General features: G+C 34.7%; 4 protein-coding genes and 1 pseudogene across 5 annotated transcripts, besides 1 other annotated feature; 3 read left to right on the top strand and 2 right to left on the bottom strand.

The window, feature by feature from the left end:
• Positions 1–522: 522 nt before the first annotated feature.
• Positions 523–2,132, top strand: NCS54_00759400 (FAD-binding-3 domain-containing protein; the record flags this gene model as incomplete). The annotated part of the gene is made up of 7 exons (XM_053153011.1): positions 523–660; positions 699–892; positions 932–971; positions 1,033–1,230; positions 1,292–1,479; positions 1,543–1,607; positions 1,660–2,132. The coding sequence occupies 7 exons, from the start codon at positions 523–525 to the stop codon at positions 2,130–2,132; spliced, it is 1,296 nt and encodes a 431-aa protein (XP_053008986.1).
• Positions 2,133–2,762: 630 nt separating this feature from the next.
• On the bottom strand, positions 2,763–3,732 carry NCS54_00759300 (annotated as a pseudogene). The gene is made up of 2 exons: positions 3,559–3,732; positions 2,763–3,494 (listed from the first exon to the last, which is right to left on the bottom strand).
• Positions 2,763–3,732: a sequence feature.
• Positions 3,733–8,131: 4,399 nt separating this feature from the next.
• On the bottom strand, positions 8,132–9,038 carry NCS54_00759200 (Hypothetical protein; the record flags this gene model as incomplete). The annotated part of the gene is made up of 4 exons (XM_053153010.1): positions 8,132–8,412; positions 8,461–8,594; positions 8,648–8,868; positions 8,955–9,038. The coding sequence occupies 4 exons, from the start codon at positions 9,036–9,038 to the stop codon at positions 8,132–8,134; spliced, it is 720 nt and encodes a 239-aa protein (XP_053008985.1).
• Positions 9,039–9,406: 368 nt separating this feature from the next.
• On the top strand, positions 9,407–11,516 carry NCS54_00759100 (PepX-C domain-containing protein; the record flags this gene model as incomplete). Its single annotated transcript, XM_053153009.1, has 7 exons — positions 9,407–9,411; positions 9,487–9,800; positions 9,858–10,036; positions 10,095–10,198; positions 10,259–10,504; positions 10,556–10,588; positions 10,637–11,516. 7 exons carry the CDS (start codon positions 9,407–9,409, stop codon positions 11,514–11,516), a joined length of 1,761 nt encoding a protein of 586 aa, XP_053008984.1.
• A 2,185-nt stretch (positions 11,517–13,701) lies between these two features.
• On the top strand, positions 13,702–14,872 carry NCS54_00759000 (AAA domain-containing protein; the record flags this gene model as incomplete). The annotated part of the gene is made up of 3 exons (XM_053153008.1): positions 13,702–14,069; positions 14,333–14,429; positions 14,477–14,872. The coding sequence occupies 3 exons, from the start codon at positions 13,702–13,704 to the stop codon at positions 14,870–14,872; spliced, it is 861 nt and encodes a 286-aa protein (XP_053008983.1).
• Positions 14,873–26,336: the final 11,464 nt, after the last annotated feature.

Below are 26,336 nucleotides of genomic sequence, written 5' to 3'. Positions count from 1 at the left end.
ATGGAACTTCCGGCTCTGGGTACAGAAAGGTTTGGGCTCCACGCTGTCAATTAGTACTAGGTTCGGAATAGCCCAGAAACAGTGTCGGGATCGCAGAAAATCTCCTTATGTCTATTGTTGGAGCACATAATTGTTTTTCATGAACTCCGACCGGACCGCGATATTGAACGAGTTCGAGGTTGAGAACCTGAGATTGGCCGACTCTTCCTCTAACCCCACCACTTCCGACAGGTACGCACACAATTTCCGGAACGTCGCTTGCCTCTCGGAATCAGAGGGGCCGAAGCTCTTTCTAACCAACCAACTCGAAAATGTACATCCGATGACAAGTCCTATTTCGGAAATTAGGATAGATGCCATTGAATTATACTGTAGACCTTCTGTCTCTAATGTAGAGTGCTCGTACAACCATTAATATGATGCGACAGCTATTGCCCGGTTCATGTGCATACCTTTAGGCATTCCTATAGTTGAAATTTGCCTAAACAGCTTTATACTCGCATCTCGTCATCTCTTTGACCAATGTCTGCTCATCAGGCCGCTACAACCAATGGAACAGCGGCCAAGCCGCTCAAGGTCTTGATCGCCGGTGCTGGAATCGGAGGCCTTTCCGCTGCCATAGCTCTGCGCGCGGCAGGGCATGACGTAGAGGTAATCAAAGTTTAGCCAATTCCCATTGCTCACACTAACTATCATAGATTTTCGAGTCCAGTCGCTTTGCGGCTGAGCTTGGGGCTGCAATCCACCTCCCACCCAATGTCAATGGTGTGTTGCGACGCTTTGGTTTAAAGCCCGAAACCTGGGGAGCCAACGAGACAGAATGGGTAAGTATTACTGGCCGGAGCTCCCGCCCATTCTGTGCGACATTCTACAAAAAAAAGCTAAGATATAAGTAGGTCACTGTTTTGGACTCCCAAGGCAATGTGATCAGTCGGAAGAATGTGTCAGGTATCAAAGAGCAATATCGCTGGGTAACTAACCTCATCTTCAACCTTTGATCGATAAGATCGCCTCGCTTACTTGTTCTTATAGCCATGGCAGCTTAGCCACCGCGTTGATCTGCATGAGGCTCTCAAAGTAACTGCAATGTCACCCGACCTTTCGGGGAATCCCGCAAAGCTCCACTTGCGAAGCAGAGTCGTTTCCTGCGATCCTTCCAAGGGAACAATCACGCTCGAAGGTGGACATATCCATAAGGGTGATCTCATTATAGCAGCTGATGGCGTCCATGTGAGTCTGACCTTCTGTGATTTTGTTCCTAAACCCTGTTGGCTAACCTTGGGAAATACAGTCGACACTTCGTCCAATCATTAGTAGTGAAAACATTCCTACCTTTCCGTCGGGTGGATGCGCTTTTCGGTTTCTGGTGCCAATTGCCAAAGCCAAAGCCAACCCGGTCACTGCTCCTCTGGTGGACAGAACCGGCGATTTCCAAATTTGGGAAGGAAAGAATCGTAGACTGGTTATATACCCTTGCCGGTGAGTACTCCAAAAGGAGCTTCCAGATCAAGATTGTGGAACCCACTAATCGCGGCTTGGTAGAGATAATACTGAACTCAACTTCGTCTGTCTCCACCCAGACGGCGAAAGCCAAGACAGTACTGAAGGTGAGTGATGGGTGATTAAAATGATCTCGGAATTTCAGCTGATTGCTTACAGGCTGGAACAACGCCTCTACAACCGAACATGTGCTTGACGTATTCGATGAGTATTGTCAGCCAATGAAGACACTTTTGAGCATGGCAGACCCCTCAACTATAAAGCTCTGGAGACTGTGGGACCGAAGAGCTCTGAATACTTGGGTCTGTGACTCTGCAGCTCTGCTTGGCGATGCCGCACATCCATTCCTGCCTCACCAAGGTCAAGGTGGTGCTCAAGCTATTGAGGATGGAGCAGCCTTGGGTGCTCTGTTTCCTCTTGGTACCACGCCTTCAGAGGTCCCTGGGTGCTTGAAACTCTACATGAAAGCAAGATACGAGAGAGCTACTATGGTTCAAAACTTTTCTCGACAGATGGCATTCCAGACGAGTGATGAAGACGAGGTTGGTGGGTTCAGTATGAATCCGATGGAGTTTTCAGCCAAGAACTTTGATCATGATGCTTTTAAGCATGCACAGCAGCTTCTCGGTTAGCAGCGGCCTGAGAAACTTATTCTTGCGGCTTTAGTTATGAATATTGTCGGCTGGCCTGGCCTTGATTATCGTTCTAGATAAAGACTGATAGCTGATAAGATAAGCATTTGGCCAGTCACTATTCTAGCTCTATTTAGGCATGGCCATCAAAGTGATTTGCCGTAGTTCACCCGGAGGAGGGTCTGGCATGTGACAGAGTGGGGTCATTTATCTTTTCAGCCAATGATATATTTTCTGTGTGGTCCAAAAATACCAGTAGTCCAATCGGTCTTTCTTCAGTGCCTCCATCCAATAATGGCACGGGCTGCAGTTGCGTCGTTGAGCTAACCAGCTTCCTACCATATCGCACAGTTCACCCATGGCATCTCAGTCTTTTGTGGAAACCACCTGGGCAACAATTGGTAAATTGCTGCATAGTACTCTCCAGCTTGAACGAGTGACTCTTTTTTTCTATTTTCCGATCGTGTTGAGCGGGAAAGGCTATGCTTGCTGCAACAGCGTCACTGGTAGAAACATAATTCACTTACTCTAGGGTATGTGCAGAGCAAGAAAAGAGGGAGAAGCAAAACATATGACGCAATATTCAAGGGTGATAAGACGCGATGGCATAAATTAATCCCAACTACCTAATTAGGCCACTTTATTCATCGAGCCCCAAGTCCCTAGAGTATACTGAGAATTACACATATTGGTTAATTCCCAATCCTCAGCGCCCAATTCCACTGGCGTGCCAATATCCTCAACAGACCCAACCAGCCCTGCAACAAACATAGCTGGCATGATGTGATCATCTGTAGCATGAGCGTCCCGATACATGGGCAGTTTCATTAACATAGTCATAGCCTTTCGAAGTAATGGGCCCGTATTTCTCGTGATGGCATCTTCAAACTCTTGTCTGAAGTCCAGCGCCCAGTTCCCAGGGGGTGTTTCCATTGCAAAATTATCTGCATGCTTAAGTAAAGGAGTCCAAACATTCCTGTAAAGATTATGGACTGCACCGCCAGAACCTATAAATAAGACGTTGCGCTCACGTCTGAGGTGGCGGAGGGCGGTACCCACGCGCATGTGGTAGTGAGGATCGAAGCGAGCGTTCATACTGATGACAGTCGTGGGAGGGCATCCATTAGGAAAAGTACGGATAAGAATCAGGTAGACATCATGAACCCAGGTGAAGTTGGGGTTTGGCTTGCAGTTAAAGCCTTGACTTTTTAAGATATCGATGACCCGCTCAGCCATGGGGAGGTCGGGGTTCAGTTTGTAGTCGACGTATTTTCGAGGATGGACACCACCAATGGGAGCTTTGGAAGGGTTCGGGTTGGTAGCAATGTGTATCTCGTCGTTGATAGCGGCCCAGTGTGCGCCCTAGTTCAATTGATTGTCAGCATTCAAGGGCTATAACTCTGCTATGAAGAACGGAATAGCTTACCATGATCACAACGTGCTCAATGCCGTTGGCTAGAGCAGCGTCGCCGCATGTTTTCCAATAGTCTGCGGATCGTGATTCCTCACCAAGCATGGCTGTGGAGCCATGGGAAAAGAAGTGTACAGGACTCAGGCCAGAAGGTGTTTGAGTGGCCTTCATGATGCTCATCAGTGCGATTCTATGGCAAATTAGTGGAAAAATTGAAAGCTGAAGCGATGTAGAGTCGGCTCTGACTACCGCCCATTCATAAGTTACCCAGCGCTTCAGCACTTACTAGATGTGGCAATTCATCAAGCCACTGGCATCAATTACGGGGAAACAAGCCACGCCACCCCCGCCTCTCGGTCCGAATACGCAGCCACCCCCATCGGTCAAAACTCATGTTTATCCTCTCCAGCACGCCGCCCACCGGAGCTCTCTTCTTTGACAGAATCCAATTTTCCGTTCATCTTTACTTTGTTTCGACTGGTGAGTAAGCTCGTTAATATGGAGGCAAGCCCATCAGCCTCGGCGAATCAGGCGATTCCGTCCCCAATTAGCAGTCTCGGAACGGATCAAGCCCACAGCGACGCCGTTCACTCTTCGTCCTACGAGTGTTCGGTGTGTTCCAGCCGATACGAACGCTTGGACCATCTCAGGAGGCATGAGCTCTCCCGTAAGTGCAGTTTCTTTATCGGTCTCGAGGCTTGGCTGAACATGATGACACAGACCAGAATCCCCGCAATCATGCTTGTCCGCACTGCTCGATGCGTTTCAATCGCAGGTGATTCAGTTGCTTTCTATCACTCGATGCCAGTTAATGTTTGCTGACACATCAATAGAGATCTTTTGGGTCGGCATATGGCCACCCATGAGGGTCTAGACAAGAATGGGTCCAGAGCGCGTGGTCCAGAACGCGCTCTGCAAGCTTGTGGCAACTGTATAGCTTCAAAAACCAAATGCAGCAACCAACGGCCTTGCCAACGCTGCCACTCCAAAGGTATGATCTGTGCAGACAACGGCCCAAGACGGAGAGGAAGAGCCAAAACCATCCGTTCTCCTGGCTATGAGTCCAGCTTCCAGGTAGAGCAGGGTTCCCCCCAGGCCGTCGACGAACCTATCGTAGTCGACATCGCTAGGTCGGGGGAAAATGCAAGGACCGTCGAATTTGAAAGGGGTGAATGCGGTCCTCCTACAGGTTTACCTGCATTCACTGGTCCCAACGAAGGCGACTTCGCCATGGACGACACTGGAAATCTTGCCACCAATCCTTTCGTCAACTTCAACCCAATTGAAGGGGCTGATACAGGCCACATGAACGAACATAACTTGATGGCACCCTTCGATTTTACAAATTTAGCCATTCCCCTCGACCTGTTTTCGGTCCTGAGAGAGACAGAATTTGATTTCGACGATACCTTTCAGAACCTGCATTCTGAGCCTCATCTGGCATCTGGCTCCGAGCATGCCTTTCGGGCTCATCTAGTGACCGAAATGAACGACGGATCTCAAGGGCAATCACCGACGGTGCCGATCCACACCGACAGATCTAGCGCTAGGGCGGAAGGTTATGAAGCTTTCAAGAGATCCCCTTGGTTGTGGACCCCTGCTAATCAGGATCACGCCTACGCCGAGGGTAAGCAACTTGCATTGGATGAAGCACAAGTCCTACAGTCTTCCACTGTCCCTTATACAAGACAGCCATCATTTCAGGCTCCGTCCATTAGCCAGGCTGCAGCTCGGGACGAAATGTTATCTATGGTGCTGAAATTCTCAACTTCGAACTTCAAAATTCGATGTTTTCCTTCCCTGAGTCTCCTCAACAGCCTGATGCAAGCCTTTTTTGTACGACAAAATGATAGTCCCGACTCATTTATCCATGTCGGTACCTTCAGCCCAGATACGGACAGGAGTGAGCACTTGGCTGGTGTCGTGGCTGCTGGGTCGGCATTATTTGCAGTTGCAAACGTCTGGAAAATGGGCCTGGCCTTGCAAGAAATTGTGAAGCTTTCTGTTTGCAATTCAGTTGATAGCGATAACCGCTTGATTCGCAATCTTCAAACAAACCAAACTTTCTTGCTCTGGATAGAACTGGGTCTTTGGAGCGGGTTTCGTCGCAAGATGGAAATTGGTGAAGGGTTTGCGCACACTCTACCAACGGTATTGAACATAGCCCCCCCCCTAAGTGGTAAACGTTGCTTACTGATCGGAAACTATAGATGTTACGCAGGGCTGGATCCTTTAGACAGAGCTTTTACTCGCCAAAGGTCATCCCCAGTGGTGACGATGATGCAGACACGTTAAGAGAAAAATGGTTGAAATGGGTCGAACAGGAATCTTTTAAGAGGTTAGTATCCTTCATACATCTCCAAGACAACGCATGTTTGTGAATACATCTGATCAATTTTAGACTAGTACTACGGCTACTCATCAACGAGATGCGAAGCTCGATTGCTTTCGTCCGAGCCCCGGTTCTCTCTAGTCACGAGATTACATTCTACCTGCCTGCCGCGCGGGACTTATGGGACGCCAAAGACCCCGATGAATGGAGAAGAAGGTACCTGAGTAAGAGAAAACAATCCGTCTCCTTGACCTTCCTTGACGCCGTTCACGACCCATCAAAGCTTAAGGAAGAGAAAGACATGATAGACATGTCTCTCTGCCCTCTAGCAATTTTGTATGCGCTCTGGGCGCGAGTATGGTCTTATCTGGACTCCAAGTGTTTCGCTGGACTTAGTAACTCGACCAGTTCAGGGGGCTCAGGAGCTCTATGGGTTGAGGCACATCGTCAAGAGCTACTAAAGCACATACTGACAACTGTCGTCAAGCTGAAGTGGCTACAGGCCCTCGGACCTGAAGGGAGGCTTATTAGCGAGACCCTATTGCTATCATTGCATTCATCTACGGATGAGATTCAAAGATTTGCAGGCCGATATGGGGACGACGAAGTATCACAAGCTTTGCCTCGACTCAAAAATTGGATGTCCAGTGAAGACAAAAACCTCGCTCTTTGGCATGCTGGACAGATAATCAAAGCGGCTCGATCATTTCCACCAACTCAGCTGGGAGGTTTTCACGCTATCGCTGTATACCATGCCTGTCTTTGCTTATGGGTGTTTACGATCTTCAAGCAAAACTCACCAGCCTTGAACCGCCACATTTCTACCTCTCATTCTCAAATGAACGACTCGATCCCGACTGGCGATAACTCCACGTCAGCTGTTATGCCGGAGACACACAGATACCCAGCTGAGGACCCGAACTCCCAAGCTGACAGCATGCCACAAGTCTACCTGGATGGTGAGGATGGAGAAGATGTGCAATTATTCCTTCAAACAGGCTATGGGCGGCCTTTTGTACATGTCGAAGGTCGTGCGGAAGAACTTGATAACCCTGCGATGATAGCCTCTCTTCTTTCTAACGTTTTCCGGAGTAACTTCCCATCCAAATCTCATCCCCTACCTCCTCTGTTAGAACAATTATCGGGTCTAGTACGGGACTTGGGAAATCTGGCTTATGTGTAAAAGTATGATGTACCAGTTTTTTTTCTATCGATCTAAGTATATAGTTCGACTTTCGATGGTCCTCGACACGGATCTTCCGCGATTCAAACGTTGAATGGGACGTGCTTGTCTAGGGTCTGGCCCTGGACTACCGGTTTCTGTGAAGCAACCAGAACACACAACAACCTCGCCCATTCGTTAGACTCATTGTCCCAACTGTGCATAGTCGCCTGCTGAATTACAGATTCGCCGGCATTGACCTTGGTCCTAGATCCATCATCCAGAACCAACATGACCGATCCTTTCAGTACAAAGATATAATCAAGAGTGATTGAACGATGAACCAGTCCGACAGACTTTGGAGGGAAGTCAACAATGCGCACAATTGTGCCGTTATTCGACATTCCCGTATCGACGAGGCCGAGATCATCCACAGAGTTGACATCTGGTGGTAATGAGTCACTCGACCAAAGCAATTGTATCCATGGTCCGTGAGGGGTCTGTTTTCCGTGTATTAAATGATCTCGACCAACGATGGCTTTCGAGTCTTGATTGTGTTGCGTAACTATGCGACGTGTAGAAGGAAGTGGCTGGTCAGGATGCGACATCGCGTGTTGTAGGAGAAGTATGCTCTGAGGGAATGCGTAATTCGGGACAACAGCTCACGAGGTAGAATATGATAGATGAAACTAATCGCGAAGATACAAGAAGAAGTTGGTGGACCTGATCTTTATATTACGCTAGTGGGTGCTTGACGGTCTTGTAGCAGGTAGGTTCTACGGATGTCTGCTCTTCCCTATCGGTGCTCAGGAGCTTGAACCGCTCGGCTGTCAAGGTCTCTCGGAAGCTACCGGGTATCGGAATTCTGTTGACGGAATGCTGTCTCGGGCCGAATTGACGCCGTTGTCAATATTTCGCTGGTGAATCGGCCAGTTCCTAGGTATACCGCCATCTTGTGTTTGTCTCAAGTCATTCTTCCTTCTGCACAGAAATATCTTGAATCATGTCTACGACGAGGAAATCCCTCGCAATGAGTTTATTTCTGAAAACTTTGCATTCTACGATCCTCAGTTGCCAATGCAGTGATGTTTAGCTTAACCCGTACTTTTAGAATCTACGTCGATGTCATCGACACAGGTAACCTCGTCAACCTTGCAGCCATACAATCTTCCAATAGTGAGAGCAATATCCTGCGCAAACTTGGCCTCGTCTGGAGTTCCAGAATGTCTCATAATGCCACGCGTATGCCACATAGCTTGTACGGGGCAGTTGGAGCATATCAATGCACCTGCATTGCACATCTGTGTCTCAACAGGACCAAGGATCGTATCCTCACTAAAATACCATTGGTAGATCATTTCGAGATTAAGAAGATCTCGTCCAGTGTTAGTAGTTTAGCGACATAAAGACTGGAAGCACTCACAGAGATCCGGTTGATATTTGTAATTGCGCTCACGGTGAAAACAGGCTGCATCTTTTCCCCAGATGGTGTTGAAATACTGAGTGGCTTTTTCTTCCCGGGCCCTTTGAGCGTCTGTAGATGTCGCGGAATCGTAACTAGTGGTACTATATGAGCAATTGCGAAATCACGACGCTTTCATAAAACGAACCGCGGCCCATAATGATCGATTTCATTATCTGGAATGCTAGCAAAAAGAGGTAGTAAAGCCTGAAGCGAACGAGGTACGCCATATAGGCAACTCGTCTTGAGAATTGCTTCTTTTAGGCGCCGCTGAACTAGCTTCTTTTCTTCAATCGGCAAACCCTCGATGGCCAGTTCGTACAGCTTAGGAACGTCCGGTCCTGCGCTGGCCGCAGCCATTGCCGCAGCCTGCGAAGTGAGCAGTTAGTAGAAAGTTAACAAAATTATGGAAAGACACTCATGATGGCAAGTAGTCAGCACTTGGAATTTCTTACAGCGACAATGTACCATCTGGCGTGTTTTGCATCCACACCAGATTCAACGCCACGAAAGTTCTTGAGTATTGTGATAATATCCATCATTGTTCGAATGAATCTTCCGGCTCGGGCGATAGTAAGAGTCACTGCCGCCAAGCTAAACGCTGTTGATACTGACAGATAGAAGACTGAAATGCCCCAGTTTCGACCAACAAACACAAGATACATACCTTGCTTGATCACTATCAAGTCCAGAGACGGAATTTCGGAAGTGATTCCAAAAGCAGATCAATCTTCCGCACTACATCCTCCGACGGCCACAAACCTTGCCCCCCACTCGGAGAGTCGGTTTCGCCATGCCTTCCGACACTTTGAGCTAAACTAGCTACTCTTAAATCCCCGCATATCGGATCGGATCTTCCGGCGCTGCTCTCCACCAAGCCGTCTGTAACCTGCTGTATCCATGGAGGATGAGGTGGGCTCTCTGATTAGTATATAGCCTTGGGGAATCTTGTAATGACTCAAAGCGCTGCCTAATTACACAATTTAGCAAAATCTCATCATCTGCAGCTGTTACCATGGCCCCCAAAGTCGGTGATATTGAAGTAGCCTACACGAGCTCCAACCCCAACTTCCATCATTGGTGGATCGACCTGGAGCCTTCTAGGCGCGTCTTACCTAAGGGATGGAAACGCGATCCAGATCGACTCGCATTGAAAGAAAGCCTGATCTGGGAAAAAGATGTCGAGATTCCAATGCGCGATGGGGTTAAACTGCGAGCCGACGTATTCCGACCAGCTCGGCTTGATGGCCAAAGGCTTCCAGCCCTGCTACCTTGGTCTCCTTACGGAAAAACCGGATCTGGTATGCTTGCTCTTCTGAACGAGCAGCCCATGCTGCGATTGCTGACGCTTTATGCAGGCCACCATCAGACAACAGAGTTTACATGGTTAGGAGTTCCGAAAAGCTCCTTGAGTGGTTTGGAAAAGTTTGAAGCTCCCGACCCGGCAGAATGGTGCCCTAGGGGATATGTGATCGTTCAACCAGACGCCCGTGGTTGTTATCACTCAGAAGGTGACATTGCTATCTTTGGAACACAGGTCCGTTGTGTATTCAACAGTCTATTCTCTACGGCGATTATCTAACAAAGTCCTACAGGAAGGTCGAGACGGATATGATACCGTCGAGTGGATTGCTAAACAGGATTGGTGTAACGAATCAGTTGCGCTTGTCGGTAACTCTTGGCTAGCAATGACCCAATGGTAATATCCTCATTCCTAACTGGCCTTTATACAACATTCTTTCTAAGTACCTCTATTTAGGCTTATTGCTGCGGAACGCCCTCCTCATCTGAAAGCAATTGCTCCATGGGAGGGAATCGGAGACTTCTATCGTGAAAGCATCTGTCGAGGTGGTATTCCCAATTACAAGTTCTGGGACCTGCTTATGCAGGAGTTCAACGGCAAGACTCGGCGAGAAGATGTCGTTGCAATGATTGAGAAGTACCCTCTGATGAACAAATATTGGGAGGATAAAAAGCCAAACCTTCAAAACATCGACATCCCAATGTATGTTCTGGCTAGCTAATCTACTGGCTTGCATACAGAGGGCTCGATCAGAGGCTGGAAATACTCTAATTCAAAGGACAAGTGGTAGGTTGTTTATTGTGATTATAGATACAAGTTTAGCTAACATTTAAGGCTGAGGATCCATCCAACCCAGGAGTGGTTCGACATTTACACGCCGGAAGCGAACGATGATCTACAGAGATTCCTTGATCATTATCTTCTCGGTACCGAAAATGGATGGGAAAATACGCCAAAGGTCAGACTATCACTTCTCAGATACAATGCTCCTCCGATATCGTTCCGGGCAGAGGACAACTACCCTCCAAGCCGTACCCAGTACCAGAAGTTCTACCTGAATGCCTCAAACGGAAGGTTAGAGGAGAAAGCTGTTGCGATTGACGGGTCAATCTCATATCAGTCAGATTCCTGGCAGGACGATGGTGCTCATTTTACAGTCACCTTTGACCGATACACCGAGCTTTGTGGATTCTCGAAAGCAAAGTTATTCATGTCATGCTTAGATGCAGATGACATGGATGTGTATGTGATTATCAGGAAACTTGACCGAGACGGAAAAGCCCTGCTTAACCACAACATTCCTTTTATTAACCAAAAGCCTGGGACTAAACTCGGTGACATCCCCGATGAAAACATTTATAAGTACGTGGGACCTAGCGGAAGACTTCGAGCATCAAAACGCGAGACTGGAGAAGACCCTGGCCTTACGGAGGAGATGCGAGCAAGAAAGGACCCGACAGAACTTTGGTACCCTCATTACAAATCCGACAAAATACCTCTAGGGGAGGTTGCTGAGCTCGATATCGCCATTTGGCCAGGTGGGATTGTTTTCGAGGCTGGTGAATCGTTGCGGTTTGAGATCAAAGGTCACGATCCTATTCTGCCTGAGTATCCTCCTCTGTTCCAAAGTCTCACAAATCTGAATGTTGGAAAGCATATTGTATATACAGGACCGAAGTACAAGAGCAGCTTGATGTTGCCGCTCATCAAGTAGACGGCAATTATATAGGGCTTAGGGACTAAGAAGACCAATTTTACAATATCATCAGCGTGGACGAGTTCTTTGAAATTAGTGACATTTCGGCATCGTGCGTTTTCTCTCAATGATTTATTTAACGTTGAGTTACAACGAAGCTGCTGATTTGATTAATTATCATACTGCAAATTCTTCACATAGAATACGCGCTCTACCACCATAAAGCAGCAGTTAAAAGCAGACACTAATATATAGGAAAGAAAGTTGCTGAAATTCAGCAGAGACCCTTTTAATAATTCCTTTTTATTTCAGGAGATATTACGTTCTAGAAATTTCCTTTAGAGGGTGTAACTAAAGGAGTTGTCGAGAATAAGATAGGCTCTAGATTGCACCTATAGACTCAACGGCTACATATTGCCCCCGTTGATAAGGAGGCAATGAGGTCCGTTACTCAAGATCCAACCAGATCCATTTGGACTGGTCTTGTATGTACCCCAGGGTGTTTGAGTGGCGGAGCAGACATTTTCGTTAGCTATGTAGAGGTAAGAGGCGCTGCCTTCTCGAGGCATATAAGTCATAAGGCAGCGGGGTTGCTCCATACACTTGGAGCAGCACCCATAGGAGCTTGTAATATCGCCGACGTACACGAATTGGTAGTTTTGGGGTCCACTGAGCCTTGCCAGGAAGTTACCGCCATTAGCAGTGGTCAATGTATTATCGGCCTAGAGAAATTAAGTTAAAGCATTTCCAGATGCGTCGAATTACACGCCTAAGTTCTCCACTTTGAAAAGGCCATTTCAGCGACCTGAGGCCTATACGCCGCCTCAAGCTATACTTTGACGGGGCCCGAAGTCTCCCGTCCAAGTCAGAAAGAAGATTATGGCTAGTCTTAATGCTTTCACCAAGATCCCGTGATGCCTCTAATCGCGCGCCTTGGGGTTGTTTAGTGGTTTCTGCACCTTTTCTGTAGTGGCCCGCAATATTGCCACCTCTTCTTAAACTCCTTAACGTCGGCCTTGGCGTTCTCGACTTCCTTCACGTCCTGTGACCAGCCTTGTAAAACTTGTATATAGATATCAACGACAGCGAGAATATTGGCAGCGACTCCGAGACCCTCTATTACCGATGGACAAAAAACGGATTAAGGGCCGGCGATGGCTAAGATAGGGCGAGGAGGGGAAGTGAGGCTGAGTTGGAGAGGAGGAATCAGGATCTGCGGAAGTGCAGGATATGTCACATGCATGCCTCAATTCTGCCCAACGCCTGCTTGCTACAACCTAATAGGCGCGCCGGCGCCGGCATGACCCACCTTGCGCAGGAAGATGGACTATAATCTTATCGGAGAGAACCTGTAGCAACAAACGGACTCTCGGTACAGTCTCATGACGCTCTTCGATCACGAGTGCATCCGATGTTATAAGGAAAACAGAAGGAAGGCATATGCTTCGCGAAAGGACTATGTAACGCACTACTGGTGCATAAGCGAACCCTTTTCATCCTCGACGGCTGGGATGAAGTGGCAGCACATGGGCTAACTGTCAAATCATAACCCCTGTCAGTGCTGGTTGGCGAAGTATTATCATCGTTCGAGCTTCCCCTCTCGGACCTCGTTCCTTCCAGGCAACCATATCTGGAATCTATTTCAGCTTTCTCGTCAGCTCAACCATAAGAACACGGTTGCAATAATTTCACAAACAAATATTGCGTATACCTACTGAAGGCCTGCAGTAGCGAGAGGGGCAGCCGCCGAATATCAACGCTTCTAGGCTGCTCAACCCAGCAATGTCTTTCCTAGACCCCAACGATGACCCCCGTAACTCCCAAATTTCATGGGACTATCAACCATGGGCATCCTTCTCTGTGCCGCAGATACCCTGGACTAACTATCTTGAAGCCTACTTCTTCGCAAGCACTACCCTTTAGATCTATTTAACCCAACGAATATGGCGACGGCGCAACTAGCTCCTACTTTAAGCACGCTAATGGCAAGCGAATCAATACCGATTTAGTCTTCACCTCGGCTCTTAAGAAGTAGTGCCCTGAGCTTGACCTTGTTGTGGTCCCAGAGTACAGCGACGAGGGCAGCTAGTGCAATCTGCTGGCTTTTGCTGGCGCCGGATACGCCACCTTCACTCCTATCTAAGACAAGGGAGACCTGCCGTCGTCGGTTGAATGGACGCTGTACTTGCCGCCCGCTCGTCGCATGGATGGTAATAAGGGATACCTAGGCGAGACGGTTATCTTCGGCAAATTCCTCTACCAGTGGGAGGGAGAGGAATTCATCATCTACCTAGTCGACGGCCGGGATGGGTCGGAACCCTACCCGGAGGTGAAGAACTATTATATTCTTACGGCTAATGCCTACAAAGCTGATCAACTTGTACTTACCGTCGGGTCATGGGGAAGCGACCTGCACAACCAAGTGTGGGTTTTTGACCAGGGCCTTTTTGAGAAAGATCGCGAGCTGTGGGAGAGTGCGCAGAAATCAACATGGGACGCCGTCATCCTAGACGAGGATATGAAGAAGTCGCTCATCAACGACCACATCTCCTTCTTCGAGTCGAGGCAGACGTACGCAGGTCTTGGTGTGCCAGGGAAGCGAGGAATTATCTACCATGGCCCCCCTGGGAACGGAAAGACTATCAGTATCAAGGCTATAATGCATATGCTGGCTGATAGAACCCCTACTATTCCCACCGTCTAGGTTCGCAGCCTAGAGTCGTGGATGGGCCCCGAGTATTCTCTTCATATTATCTTTGAGAAAGCTAGGGAGTTTGCGCCTTGCTACTTGGTGTTGAAGATATTGATTCACTCGTAATACCGACCGTGAGGAGCTACTTCTTGAACGAGGTTGACGGCCTTAAGGAGAACGATGGAATTTTCATCATCGCTAGCACTAACCATTTGGAACTCTTAGACCACGGAATCTCGGTAAGTATTCGTCTGTGTGCGGAAATAACCCACCGCTGATAGTGTAGAAACGCCTATCTCGGTTCGACCGAAAGTATTACTTCCCCGACCTAAATATTGACCAGCGAGAGGCATATTGCCGCTTCTGGCAGGAGAAGCTCAAACCCAATAAGGACATCGAGTTCCCGGACAAGCTGTGCAGGGCCATCGCTGAGATCACGGACAAGTTCAGCTTTGCCTACATCCAAGAGGCGTTTGTGGCCACGCTGCTAGCCATCGCCCGGCGGTCAAAGGCCAAGCCAACAGTCGGAACCTCCGTAGAGGCTTGGGTGTTGGTGGGCGATGATTTTGGCTCTACCACAGTCTTGGATAAAGGCGACCTGGAACAACTGGAGCTCTGGGTCGAAATCAAGAAGCAGGTTAAGTTCCTCCGCGAGGGCATAGAGGACGAAAATGACGCATAACCGGGGCTTGGCTTGTGATGTTTCTTGCTAGTATTGTTTCGGTGGAAGGAACTCTTTAATGACATTCAAGTGTTGAGCAACGCTGGAGGGACAGTTGTAAACGTAATTATTTGCCCAGGGAATGTAATCATTCAACCCACCAATCCCATAACGAGTAACATCAGAAAACCTCCTAGATTAGAGCTCGAGCTGATGTAGACGCGATAATCGGCCTAATTGCGAGCCTCATTGTTTCCATGTCGTATTAATCATACCTGACAACCCAATATAGAGGATTTTGCTCGCGATAGTTTCACCCTATAGATGATCCTACTTCGAAACACACCCACGAGTGTGTTCCCTTATTATATTGCACGCCCGTCGGATCCGCGTAGCGGCACATAGCTTCCCAAAGAGTGTTGTCACTCGTGTTGGAAAGCGGCTTGAAACATATACTAGTATCATGGGAAAAGGAGGTGATCCATGGCCGTATAAAAGACTCTAGGTCTTGCGATTTCAGGTTGGCCTAGGGAAGTATTCTAGATGAGGATATGATGTTAAAGGTGGCGTTTATAAAGTTTATCAAGAATGAATCCTAAGAGAAGAGAGCCAAAAAATAAGAGTAGATAGTTGAGACTAAATACTCGGTGCTAATATATAATAAATGTAATTGTCGGAAAGTGGGGCCTTTCTTATGGATTACTTCAATCTGTGTGTTTCGCTTGTGTTATTTATCTTGAGGCTATTATCTCCTTCCCCGCCGGGCCACGACACGGCCTCCTAATTGGGCTGAGGGTTTCCGTCGGGTCGGAGCTCTCCCGGTTGGTCAGAGAGCATCACGTGACCACCCTCAGAGCTCTTTAGGGCCCAATCCAATAGTAATAAGCAAGTGTCCCCAAAAATCCCTTAATCTCTCCTCTGTTTAGTTAATGAGTTAATTATTAACTACTAGTAATATGACGATCGTGTGTTTCCTAAGGGATAAACCGGTCGTGCTGGGGTTTATATTAGCAGAGAGTTATTAGCGGTATCTTAAATAAGGGTGCTTATCACGTCTGGTAATATGCTTAAGGATATTAAGTTTAACTAAGTTGTATTAATCGCTGAGGTAGCTAGTACATAAGGAAGTGCAAGTGAGTGTGTCTATATACTAAGGGTGATCTATGAGGATTATGGTTTCCTGGGATTATAGTAATCACGAATCGCGGTGATCAGTTCCTAATTAATTAGAAATTTTAGGTAGGGCTTTCTATATATAATAATATAGATTAAGCCGTAATATAATATCTCCCCTCTGCTAGTCTTATCTTTAAGGCTATAAAGTAAGATATTAAAAATTTTATATTTATTAATCTAACTTACTTTCTTAAATACCTAGGATATATTATTAATATATTATTTAATTATATTTTTAAGTATTTTATTTTAAAAATTATTAATAAATTTTAAGTTTTAATAAAAAATATTAAATTAATATATAAACTTATTAATATATTTTATTTTTATTATTTTAAATATTAAAAAAAATACCTAATATTTAAAGGTTTATTAAAATATAATAAATATATTTATTAAAACTAATTTTATATTAAAATATATATAATATTATTTAATATATATATATATATATATATATTAATTTAATTAATTTTAATAATATAAAAATTAAATATTTAAAAAAAAATTAAAAATAAATATATTAATATTTTAAAAAAAACTTAATTAAATTATAAATAAAAATAATTTTAATTATAAAATATAAATTTTATTTATAAAAAGTAAAAAATAATAAAAAAAATATTATATAATATATTTTAAATAAAAAATCTAAGATTTTAATAATTTTTTATTTAATTAAAAAATTAAATTATTATAAAATAATAATTATTAAAAAATTATAATTTTTTAATTTTAATAATATATATTAAGAATTTTTAAATTTTTTAAATTTTAATTTTTTATTTATTTTTAATATTATTAATTAAAGACTTTTAATAATTATTAAATCTTAATTATTATAGCTTAAATATAACTAAGCTTATATATTAAATATTACCTTATAATAACTAATTAATTTATATTAAAAGTAAAGCTATTTATTTTAATAATTATAAATAATTATATATTAATTACTATAAGTATAATAAGTAATTATAATTTATTTACTTAGGGCTTAGTAACTTATTTAATATAAAATATACTTATTTATACTTTTTTATTATATAAGTTTAAAAAGTTAAAAAAATATAGTCTTTAAAGATAATAAAGTAGGTAATAGAAATAGGAGGTATATACCTAGAGGAATTAGTTTTTATATAAAGCTAATTGGCGAGGTATGGAATTATAGAGTAATAAATGTGGGGTAAATAGATAATAGGGTTAAAATAGAGAAGACTAGCTTCTGATTGGTGTTCTTATTGTCTGTATTGGTTAAAGATCTTAGGAGCTATTTCTAAGAGAAGGTATATAGCTTATATAGCAAATTGCTTGGACTCTCTTAGCCCGATATGAGTAAAATTTATACCGTCGGATAGCCCTGATTCCGGGCTTTAAAACCCTATTAGTCTTACTAGTAGGGGAGAACTAGAAGCCGAGTTATGGCATAATAGATATTAAAACTATTACGGCCATGACAAGGGCCAGGCGGGGAAGCCTAGCAGAACAATCTAACTAAGCCAGGGACTAAAGGGACTAAACTTTATCTATATTAGTCCTAAGACTAAGGGATAAAAATATTAATACTATCTTAGACTAAACTATAAAATAATTAATCTAAGGATACTATATAAGTATATAAAATATATATATTAATACTCTCTTATATATTAGCTACCTTAGTTATTAATATAACTTAATTATACTTAATACCTTTAAGTATATTACTAAATATAATACCTCTTATTATTTAAGTATATTATAATTAATTTATTTATTAATATAAACCTAATATAATTAGTTTTTCTCTTAGGAATATATATAATTATTATATATTAATAGCTTTTATTTAATAAAGTACTTATATTACCTTAAATAATATTAAATATAATAATTACCTAGGCTACTCTTACTAATAACTATTAATAGGTCTTATTTATTAATTATTTACCTATGCTTATTATACCTATCTTAGTTAATTAAGATAAAGATATAAATAATATAAATAGCTCTAATAATAAAGAAAATAAATAACTATAACATATATAATAAGTATACATCATAGGCAAGTATATATTATATTTTTCCCTCTTATATCTTACTTTTTATTTAATTAATTAATTCTTTAATTATTAAATATATTAGACCTAAATATTAAGGCTAAAACTCTTCTTACTCTTTAAGCCCTTTAAAATAACCTAAAACTAAGCATCTAATGCGCTATAAACCTCTATAGGATCTCTAAGCATAGGCTATATCACCGGTAGAATAGCATTTAATCGCGATATAATTAGATCCCCTAATTATATTAATTCTTTAATCTTAAGGAATAGATTATTATTTAGTTTATTTTTAACCTAGACTTATAAGGATTTCCCCCTTAATTATATAATATAAAAGAAATAGCTAATTAATTATTTATTAATTATAATATATTATTAATTAATATATATTAGGCTTTAAACTTTATTAAGTAATACTTAGACCTTAAGATATATTTTTTTTAGAAATATAATTATTAGAGAGCTAAATATAAAGATCTAATTATTATTTATAATTAGTTTATATTTATAGTAAATATAATTATAAAGTATAATATCTAATTAAATAATATTTATAATATTAATAAGATTAGCTTTATAATAAATATAATTTAAAGTAAAATAATTATTATAGGTATAAATAGGTATAAAAAGCTAAAATTAATATAACTTAAAAACTAAGAATAGATTATAATTATCTAGGTAATTAATATAAATAACTAAGTAATCTTATTATTTATTATTAATATAAGCTAATATTACTTTACTAATTAATATTAAAATAATAACTTCCTAGGTAATTAAGCTATTATAATAATATAAAATAGCTAGATTAATAATAAGATTAATTTTAAGTAACTAAAGTATTTTAATTAATATATAATTAAATAATTAAATAATTATTATTATTTTTTAATCTTTAATAGCTATAAAAATTATTATTTAATTAAATTTAAGAAATATTATAAAAAAAATAAGATTATTAGGCTTTATATATTATCTTAATTATTTTATTTATTTTAGTCTCTTAATATTAAGTACTTTAATATATTTAAGAATACTTATAGTTAAGAAATAAAATATTTAATTAAATATTTTATAACTTACATTTTAAAGACTAAGTTTTTTTTAGCCTTTTATATTATATTTTAGGCTATTATAATAAAAGAAATATTAAATTAGCCTTTAAAAGAGCTAAGCTTATTCCTCTTAACCTAAAAAGTATAATCTTAAAGCTTAATATATAGCTATAGACTTTAATGCCTACTAGGGAGGAAGCTAAGCCCTTAACCCCTTGGGTTTTAAAGACTCTAAAGACTATACTTAAGGCTAGATCTTAGTTAGAATACCTTAAGAGATAAATTAAAAGATATAAAAGTAGCTTACTAGAATTAATTCTTAAAGATTTATAATCTCTTTTTAAGGGAATAAAGGCTATTATATATAGGGTTACCTTATTAATTACTAAGATTAAAGACCTTTAAGAGGTAAATAAGATATTAAGTTAGCGCTAGAGGGCAAAAAGAATCTAATTATAGAAAAAAGGGGTAATAATAGTAAAGGAAGGAAGGCAAGTAATTAACTAAATAGATATTAATATATAAGTAGTAGCGGAATTATTAAGGAGTAGTAGTTAAGGAAGGTTAGCGTGACTAAGGGTTTAATATTATAGTATCTATAGTAAGCCTAGTTATAATATAAGAATATATTAAGTAATAATTAAGATATCTAGGGAAGAATATAGTAAGTAATTTTAATTAATTAAATAGTTTATTATATTTTTATTATAATTTCTATCTTAAAGGTATAAGAAAAGTATAATATATATTTACCTATAATATATGCTTATTATATATATTAAGCCTAAATTATAGCTATAAATACTAAGATAAATAAACTCTATAAACTTATTAAAAAAATAAGTAAGATATAATAAATATAAAATACCTAATATATAAATAATATTTAAAAAGTTAATAATATAATAATTACTATTATAAAAAGTAAGGATATAAGAGAAATCCTAAAGTTAGACCCCTTAGAAAAGTTTAATAAAATTACTTATAAATTACTTATATTTCTTATATAATTATATACCTTTATAACCTATTACTTAATATAATTTAACTTAATATCTAATAAGACTTAATATATTATAAGATAACTTATTAAGTATATTATAGCTTAGTTTAAACTTATTATAAAAAAATATCTTATTACCTTATTTATTAAATTCTTACCTAAGACTATTAACCTTTATTTTAGCTTTAAGACCTTTAAGGCTATATTATAATAAGTATTTAAAATAATTAATAAAAAAGTATAAGCTAAGAAAGAAATTAAAATACTTTAATAAACCTAATTAGCCTTAAAATATAAAATAAAATACCTTTAATTTACTTTAAAGCTTAATTAAGATTAAAAACCCTTAATATTATTTTCCTTTAATAAATTTAAAAAAGAAATATAAATAAAACTTTATAAAAAGAATTAATTTAATAACCTTATTAATTATATTAATAAGGCAATTAAGATTAATAATTAATAATTCTTATAAAAAAAGCTCTAAAACCTAAGGTTTAAAAATAATAAAAACTATAACCCTTGCTTTAATATTAACTAAGGAAAAAAGAGGTAATATAATACCTTATATAATATAAACCCTAAACCTATAGAGCTTAGAGTAGCCTAATAAAGACCTAAGCTTATTAAATATTATTATTATTATAAGAAAGGCTATAAGGCTAATAAATATTAAAAGAAGTAAAAAGATATTAAGAAAAGATATTATTAGCTAAAGCCTTAATTAAACCTACTAGAGAGTAAAAAGTATTTAAACTTTATTAATTAAGATAATAATATCTAGATTACTATTTATATTACTAAGATACTAAGAATAGCTAGAAAAGAATATAATAAGACTAGCCTCTAAGTAAGAGAAATTATTATATTATATACTTAGGCCTACTTAACTAAGAAATAAGCTAAATATAATACTAATATTAGATATAATTATATAAATAAGCTATATAATATAGAATAACTAAAGAAACCTAAGGTAATATATCTTATTATTTTTATTATTTAGAAACCCTTATTAAAGCTAATTAATAAAAGAGTTTAATTAAATAATATAAAACATATTATTATTACTTAATAAAATAAATATTATAAACCTATTAATAAAAATTAATATATTATAAAAGCTTAAATATAGTAAAAATAAGATATTATAAAAATATATTAATAATAATATAATTACTATAATATATTATAAAGAAATAGGTAAATACTATTAGCTAAGTATAGTTACTTATATATTTAGCTAGCTAGAAAATAATAAAATATATATAATATAAAAGATATCTATATATATATATATTATAAAGAGCTAGCTATAAACCTATAATAATTAAAACTCTAATATAACCTAAGAGATAACCCCTATATAATATTTATATATTTATAATATAAAGAAATCTTATAGGTATTATATAAAGATTATTATTATAATATATATATTATAAATAAATAATAAAATAATTATTTCTTAGTTTAATTCTTATAACTTAATACTAAATTATACCTTACCTATAAAACTTTTTAATATAAGGTAAAGAAATAATATAAAAAACATAATATTATTATTTTATAATTTTATTTTATAAAAGAAAAAACTATTAATATAAAATAATAGATTATTATCGCGATATAGTAAATAATAATAAAATAAGAAAAAGTACTTAATAAGAGCTACCTTAATATTAAAATTATATTATACTATAAAGAAATATACTTATAATATAAATAAGAAGTCCTAGTAACCTATAATTACCTATAATATATAATATAGAAGAGATTTAATTTTATAACTTACTAAGGGGATATTACTAATAAAGAATAATATAAAAATATCTAATTATACCTTTAAAAAGATTATAGACCTATAGATTAAGACTTATAAAAGTATATAAACTATATTTAAAAGGGAAACCTTAATAGGGGTTACCTTATTATAATAAAAGATAATTATATTTATTTAAATAAAGCTAATAAAATATAAAAATAAAAATATTAATAATAATTATATAATAAAGATAATAGTTATAACTATAAAGTATATAATAATAATAAATATAAATTTAATTATATTATTTATATAATAATAAAAAACTAAATACCTTATTTAATATAAGGCAATAAGTAAATAAATTAGTATTATTATAAAAGGCCTTCTATTTTATAAATAAAATATATAAGTAATAATACTTAGAATTAATAATATAAGTTAAAAGAAAATAATTAAATACTTTAATAAATAATAAAACTAAGTAAAATTACTTTAACTGAATAATAATAAATAAACTTAAGTTATTATAAAGATATAAATAAATACCTTATTTAATTATTAATTTAAAAAAAAATCTTTTTAATTATAGTAATAGAGTTATTAATTATAGGATTAATTACCTTAAGGTTTTTATTAAAAGAAAGAACTAAGGGATATTATTTAATATTATACTTAATAAATATTATCACTTTATGCATAGGTACTTATAATTATAATATTATAACTTATATTTTAATTAAAAAATTAATTAAATATTTTCTTTTAATAACAAAATACCTTTTATAATAAATAATAACTTAAAATATAATAAGAGATCTTAAACTTTTATTAAAAATATTAGAAAAGTAAAATAAAAGTAAATATAAGATATCTTTTTACCTAAAGAGATATAATATAAATATTATAATAAATAAAAATAATAAAATTAATAAATAATAATATATATTATATAATAATTCTATAAGTTAAAAAAAAACCTTAAATAAATAAAAGAAATATTAAAAGAAAAATAACTTAAAAATATCTTATTATAATATTATATTTATAAGAAACTCTTTATAAAAAAACTTAAAATAAGTTTATTAAAATATATATATTATAACTTAGAAATTAAATTTATTAATAAAAAATAACCTAGCTTTAATAAACTTTATATATTTAATAAATTATAATTATTAATATTAAAAAAAATATATTAAAAATATATTATAAAAAAGATATATTAAGAAAAGTAAATTATTAATTAAATACTATATTATATTTATCTTAGAATAAAATAAACAGCTTTAATTTTATATTAATTTTAAAATATTTAATATTATTATAATTAAGGATTAAATATTATTACCTCTTATTAATAAGTTAAAAAATTAACTTTTTAAAATAAAGTATTTTATAGCTTTTAACCTTAATAAAGCTTATAATTTTATTTAAATTAAGAAAAGATATAAATAAAAAATTACTTTTTATATTAAGTATAAACTATTTAAGTATCTTATTATACCTTTTAGACTTATAAATATACTTATTATATTTTAATAAATAATTCATAATATACTATAAGAATATCTAGATATATTTATTATATATTACTTAGATAATATCTTTATTTTCTTCAAAATATAAAGAAAATATATAAAATATATTTATAAGGTATTACAAATATTATAAGATAGTAAATTACTAATAAAACCTAAGAAAAATAAATTCTATGCCTTAAAAATAAAATTCCTTAGATATATTATCTCTTATACTATGATATATATAAACCTTAAGAAAATTATAATAATTAAAAAATAAAAAAAACTAATAAATATTAAGCAAATATAATTCCTTCTTAGTTTTATTAAATATTATTATAAGTTCTTAAGAAAGTTTAAGAAAACTATTATATTATTAATTAATCTTATAAAAAAAATAAATTATTAATATTTAAAAATAAAATAAAAAAAGCCTTTAAAGTAATTAAAAAGCTTATTTTAAGTAAACTAATACTCAAAATATTTAATATATTTTAATAAATTAAACTTGAAATTAATACCTTAGATTTTATATTAAATACTTAAATTAAATAATAAAATAATAAAAGTCTTTTATATTTTATTATATTTTATTTTTATAAATTATATATAATAAAACTTAATTACTTTATTTATAATAAAGAATTCCTTATAATAATTAATACCTTTAAGGAATTTTAATATTACCTCCTTAGAAGTAAATACTAAATTAAGATATATATAGATTATAAGAATATTACTTACTTCGCGAAAACTTAAAAACTTAGTAGATAATAACTATAATATATTAAATACTTCTTAGAATTTAATTATATTATTATTTATATTAAAAGATTAAATAATAATAAAGCTAATATTATTAGCTAATAACCTAACTTATATATTAAAATAACTAAAATTAAAAAATAATTATTATATCTTATATTAAAAAAATATTTATAATAAAAATTTATTATATAAACTTAATAATTAATACCCCTATTAAAATACCTTATATTTATTAAGAAATATAAATAACTAATTATAAATTTTATTAATTATATATAAGAATATTAATAAAAAAATAATAGGGTTTAAACCTATAAGGGAAAAATCTTTATCCCTAATATAATATTTTAAATTATCTTTAACTATTATTATTACTAAATTATATACTATAGTAATTTAAAAAAAACTACCTAAGCTATATAATAGCACTATAATAATTATAATCTTAAAAGTAAGGTATAAAAAGAGATATATGAATATAAGAAATATTATAAAGTAATTAAAGAAATAAGAAAAATTACTAATACTAGGCAAAATAATAGGCTAATACCCTTCCTAAAGTATCTCTAGCTTATTAAAAATTATAAAAAATAAATTATTAATTTTATAGATTATATATAAGGATATAATAAGAAAAAAAATAAACCTTATATATTTTAAGGAAAAATTACTATTTCTAATAAAGCATTTAGAGAAATCTTTAAATATTATTATAATGTATTTCCTTATAATAAAAATTAGTAATTAATATTTAAATAAATAAGTTATATCTATAATAATAACTAATTTAAATAAAAGATTAAGTAATAAATATAAAATTATATAAACTATAACCTTAATACTAAACCTATTATTTATAAATAAAGTAAAATTATAAAAATATCTTATTAAATTATTAAAGTAACTTATATAATAAAATAAGATAATTTATTTTTAAAATAAATCTAGTAATATAATAAATAACTTTTAGATAATAAAAAAACTAATAAATAATAAGTCTTAGATAAACTATATTATAAACTTATATATATAATATATTATTACTTATTATATAAATACTAAGAAATTAATAAAACCCTAAATAAAATTAAGATAATATTTACTTTTTTTTATATAAAAAAAATTATCTTAGAAATTATTAATAAATATAATATTTATATAAAAACTAAGATATAATATTATAAACCCTATAAGAAGCTATAATTACTCTTAATTATAAAATAATTATAAGACTTAATTATTATAAACTTTATTATAAAATTACCTTTATTAAAAGAATTAACTATTAAAACTTTTATAATAATATTTTTATTATTATAAATAAACTTATAAAATTGTATTATTTTATATCTTATAAGGAATTAATAATAGCTAAAAAATTTATTTATTTCTTTTATTTTTATATTATAAAAATATATAATATATCACTTAAAATTACTATAAATTAAGGATTATTATTTACTTTAAAATTCTAACAAGGCTTTATAAAATACTTAAGAATTAATTATAAATTTTTTATTATATAATATAAGGAAATAAATAAATAAATTAAATAAATAAACTAAATATTAAAGTAATACCTTTAATATTATATTAATTATAAATAAACTAACTAAGTTAAGAAGCTATTAATTATATAATTAGCTTATAATATAATAATAAATAAAAATATAAAGATTATATTAATTTATATTAATTTTAGATTTACCTTAAATACTTATTAATAAATAAGAGATATAATTATTAACCTTAAAGTAATTTTTATTAATAATTAATTATATAACTTATATAAAGAAATATAAATAAAACTTAAATTTATTAGAAATAAAATAATAAATTATATTAATAAAAAAAAATTATAAAATTAATTTTCTTAAAGAGAGATATAATTTATTTTATAATAAAAAAAAATTAAAATATAATAATAAAATAAAAAACTTAATTATAAATATATTAGACCTTATAAAAGTAAATAAAGATTTTTGAAATATAACTATAAATTAGAGTTATTATTTAAGGTTAAGCTTTATTTAATCTTTTATATTTTATTACTTAAATTAATAAAAAATATTATTTAAATTAAAATTAATAATATATTAGAAACTAAAGTTAATAAATTAAAATATATATTATAAAAGTTATTTTAAATA

Source organism: Fusarium falciforme, chromosome 6 (genome assembly GCF_026873545.1).
Source record: "Fusarium falciforme chromosome 6, complete sequence".
Classification (NCBI taxonomy): domain Eukaryota; kingdom Fungi; phylum Ascomycota; class Sordariomycetes; order Hypocreales; family Nectriaceae; genus Fusarium; species Fusarium falciforme.
This window is presented reverse-complemented; position numbering and strand designations above follow the sequence as displayed.